This window comes from Hipposideros armiger, unplaced genomic scaffold, assembly GCF_001890085.2.
Source record: "Hipposideros armiger isolate ML-2016 unplaced genomic scaffold, ASM189008v1 scaffold_394, whole genome shotgun sequence".
NCBI lineage: Eukaryota > Metazoa > Chordata > Mammalia > Chiroptera > Hipposideridae > Hipposideros > Hipposideros armiger.
The window spans coordinates 1,561,718-1,565,765 of NW_017731744.1; the positions used below are offsets into that span (position 1 = coordinate 1,561,718).

The window sequence follows — 4,048 nt, forward strand, 5'->3', positions numbered from 1 at the left end:
GAGACAATACAAATTGGTAACTACAATATGGCCTCAGGTATAATAAAGACAGTCTGGGGAATATAATCAATAATGTTGTAAATATTTTTTATGGGGCCAGATGGACTCATGTCTTGTTAGGGAGACCACTTCATAGACGGTGTAGAGGCCTGACCACCGCACTGTATTTCTGAAACTGATGTTGAATAATATTGTATGTCAACTATAATTATATGTATATGTAGTCACAGGATGTGAAGTAGAGTGTGGGAATGGAGTCAATGGAATTGCAATAGATAAGTATGATATCGGGGGTGGGAGGGTAGTAGGTGGGGAGGGGGGTTGTTTCTTTCAAGGGGTGAAAAGGATAACTATTGCATTGTTCTGTACACCTGAAACTAATAATAATAATAAAATACCATTCTAGTAAACCTCTGCTAGTATCATGTATATTGCTACTTATCATCCAATTTAGCATGACATCACTGTTTTGGGTGACACCTCTCAAGGCTGCTACCTTTAGAAAGGTATTTCCAATCTGAAAGTAGACGTGATCCTTTACACAACTTCCTCTTTTCACCTACAATGCCTGATCCTTGGCTTTAACAAGAACTCTTTTAAAGGAGAAATTGTTTCCCCAATTTCAAAATTGCCACCTGAGATCCAGAGTTTTAGAATGAGGAGGTATGGAAGAGGCTGTTAGCTATTCCTCTGACTTTCTTCTTTTGGGGGACGAGGGATGGTAAGAACACAGTCGGACCACATTTTCCAGGCTCTGTTGCAGTTTGCTGTGGCTGCATGACTGGCTCTCAACCAATAAAAGTAAGCAGAAATGAAGTGCTCCACTTTCAAGTGGGGCATAAAAATGTCCTATGTTGTCCTTGTTCCCCATATTGTCTTTCTCTTGGACAGTGCAAACATAGAAGGCACTTGTTGAAGACATCAGCACTTCCTTTGGCTTGAAGCCTTGAATGACCCCATGGAAGAGGGCCACCCTTTTGATCCATTCACCTGCATGGTACTCTAACATTATACATTTTTTAATCCAGTTTTTAATGCTGCCAGTGAATGCAAACAGCTACTACAATAATTTAGACAAATATGGTGGTAGTTTGACTGGGGCAGTAGCAATGGAAGATGTAAGAAGAGATCAGGATATATTTTAAAGATTTGGGCGCCAATGGATAAATGTAGGAGCTATTTACTGAGATGGAGAACACTTGGTGAGGAGAAGGTTTCGAAAGTTTGCACTTACACATTTTATGTTAGAGATATCTTTCAGACATACAAGTAGACATTTGAGTTGGAAGTTTGATATACATGTCTTGATTATTCAGATGAGCAGTCAGGACTGAAGGTAGACATTTGGGAGTTGTCAGTATGGATATGTTCAATTTGTGTAAAACATTTAAAGAATATATGGATTATAAATCTTATAAATTTCATTTTTAAGTTTCCTGATTTTAAACATTGTAGTTATACTAATTCTGTGGGCAGCAGTTTTAACCAGTTAGAGTTACAGATTGGTAGAGCTTGGTCTCTCTACAGTCCTTGGCTGTCATAGTCACTACACCAGCCTTATGCCTTCAGACAGGTCATCTACTCTTTAACTTCAGTTTTCTTCTTTATGCGATGGGAGTAATGTTAGCTAGCTACATCATAGGATTGTTCGGAGGATTAGAGAAGATGATATATGTAAATGAGTTAGCACAGTTCCTGGCAAAGAGTAAACACTTAATAAACATTAGCTAGTATTATTAGTAAATTATACAGAGTACTTCATTATCTCACATAGGACTGTTACTTTTGCCCACTCGTATTGGTTATAATCAATTTTTTTTCTTAACTCTCCTAGAAAAAGAAAAGAAAAGAAACAGCTAAATAAAGTCGTCTTTTTTCGTCTTCATTTTCAGCCTACCCCAAACAAGTACATACTGTACAGAGAAATGGAATTAAGCTAGAGAGCAAACACTTCTAAGGAGCAGCATCTGCCTTGTAAATGAAGTCTATAAAAGGGTACCAAATGTCCCTTCACATTTTTATGATTGTTAGGGCATTACTAAACCTGGATGGAAAATGTTTTTTGAGGCTCTTACATCAAGAACCGACACTGTCAATATCACAAATTATTTCCGTTTTTACAAGATGGCTGACATAAGCCTTCACCTAGGAATGGCAATGCTCTTTTAGCAGGAGTTATTTATAGATAGATAAGTAGGTAGATAGATAGGTAGATACATATATACATGTAGATAGTGTGTGTGTGTAGATAGATAGATAGATAGATAGATAGATAGATAGAATCTATACAAAAAGTTATATAGTTATATAGGATTTTTTTTACCAAAGATGATTTGGTAAAAAGTGCTTTTTTTTTCAGTGTCATATTTTCAAGCACATTACTTGTTTTAAAAATAGTTTTAATGGGATATAATTTATATATGACAAAATTAACTCATTTTAAATACACAATTCAATGTTTTTTTGTAAATTNATTTCTTTTTTTTTCTTTCTCAATCACACCAAAGAATTCCAAGGTAAAAATAGCAATAACTATTATAAATTATGTAAGGTTTTTTTTCCTTTGTATCATCTTTATTGGCTATGCAACTAATTAGCTATTTCAGCACTATTCAGGCTGGCATCATTTGTTGGTTAAACAAAAGAAGGGGAAATTTCAGAAACACAAAGAGCAAAATGTTTGAGATTTGTTCTTACTCAGATGTATACCTCATAGTGCCTATCTCCTGTTGAAGGAAATAATTTATCGTGATCTTAGTCAAAAGCATTTCTCTTTTTGCCACCCTTTTTTATTAATTTAGATATGTTTCTAAGATGAGAAATGATGTTACTTCTAATTATGGTTACATGTAGTTAATTTCCTTCTTTTTTCCTAAGCTTGGTGTGAAAGGCAGTTTCCTCCAAAAGAGGAGGTGGGGGTTAGGGGAGGGGGTGGAGAATACTGATAGAGCTGATCTTCCTGTTGCCTTAGCAACAGATTTATTTATTAGGGGTTGAAATGACATGAGTTAATATACCGCATACCTGCTGATCGGCAAACTCCCCTATTTCAGCGGCAGTTGACAATTAAGTCCTGGACAGCTACAGCCAGGGGTTAATGTTCCTCATTAGGAGAACTAGGTCATTACTGGAAAATCAAGGCACTTAAGGCAGCTTGGGTAAAACACAAAATTCAGCATCTAGAGGAGGGAGGCTTTTTTATGTTAATTAACCTTATTTTCCTAGGTTTAAAAAAATCTTATATGCACATGACAGTGGATCAATTAATTGAAAAAAGAGCTAGTTTACTTTACTCTCTGAGTTGTCTTCATTTCCTTTGCAAGGATTTCATTATTTTATGGAAAATTCTTATGTCTATATGATGAGTAAAAAGGGTATTAAAATTAAGAAGGGAATCATCATGGAAATCAGCTTTACCACAAGGGAATGAGCAAATAAAAGCCTTGGAAGTGAAAATAAATAAGCTTTGCTAATACCTCACCTAAGGAGCAGAATATAAGCCCATCAGAGCTGGGGGATATTTCGAGGTACTTCTTTGCTTCTTCATTAAGCCGTTACATAGATATTTGACCTTCACAAACAGAAACTTTGGAAAAGTGATTCCAAGTGGTTTGTAAACATTCTATTTGAAGAAAGCTGTATAGCAGTTTAACAAACAATAACTTTCCAGTTCATAATTGGCTTTTTTTAATACCAATAAAATTAGATACATTAGTGGAAAGTTTTTTATGAAAATGTCTGAGTGGGTGTTTTTGTCACTTGATATGTTCATAAATAATGTATCAAGCCCTTTCTGAAAGCTTTGTTTTCTTATTTCTTTAAAGAGCCTTTATGTTGAAAGAGGGGTGTTTATCAGTAGAACAATATTTATTGCCCAGAATCCTATTTTATCTTCATTACTGTTCTGCATTCATTGAGGTCACTTCTTACCAGTTCCTTCTGGTAACTTTCTCTATGAGACATAGACAAAAGCAAAAAGGTGCTCTTACCACAATTATCCCCTAAAATACTTTGTTCCTTCAACATCAAAATCAAAATCACTATCATT

The 4,048-nt window shown here is 35.2% G+C and overlaps 1 protein-coding gene across 1 annotated transcript in view; it reads left to right on the forward strand.

Annotated features, from left to right (window-relative positions):
- The window catches only part of QTMAN (queuosine-tRNA mannosyltransferase), a 333,545-nt gene extending 332,599 nt beyond the window's left edge, over positions 1 to 946 (forward strand). Inside the window, exon 7 of the mRNA XM_019663537.1 lies at positions 892 to 946. Within this exon, the coding sequence (XP_019519082.1) occupies positions 892 to 916 (25 nt within the window). The 3' untranslated portion in view covers positions 917 to 946. The remainder of the gene's footprint in view (positions 1 to 891) is intronic.
- Positions 947 to 4,048: the final 3,102 nt, after the last annotated feature.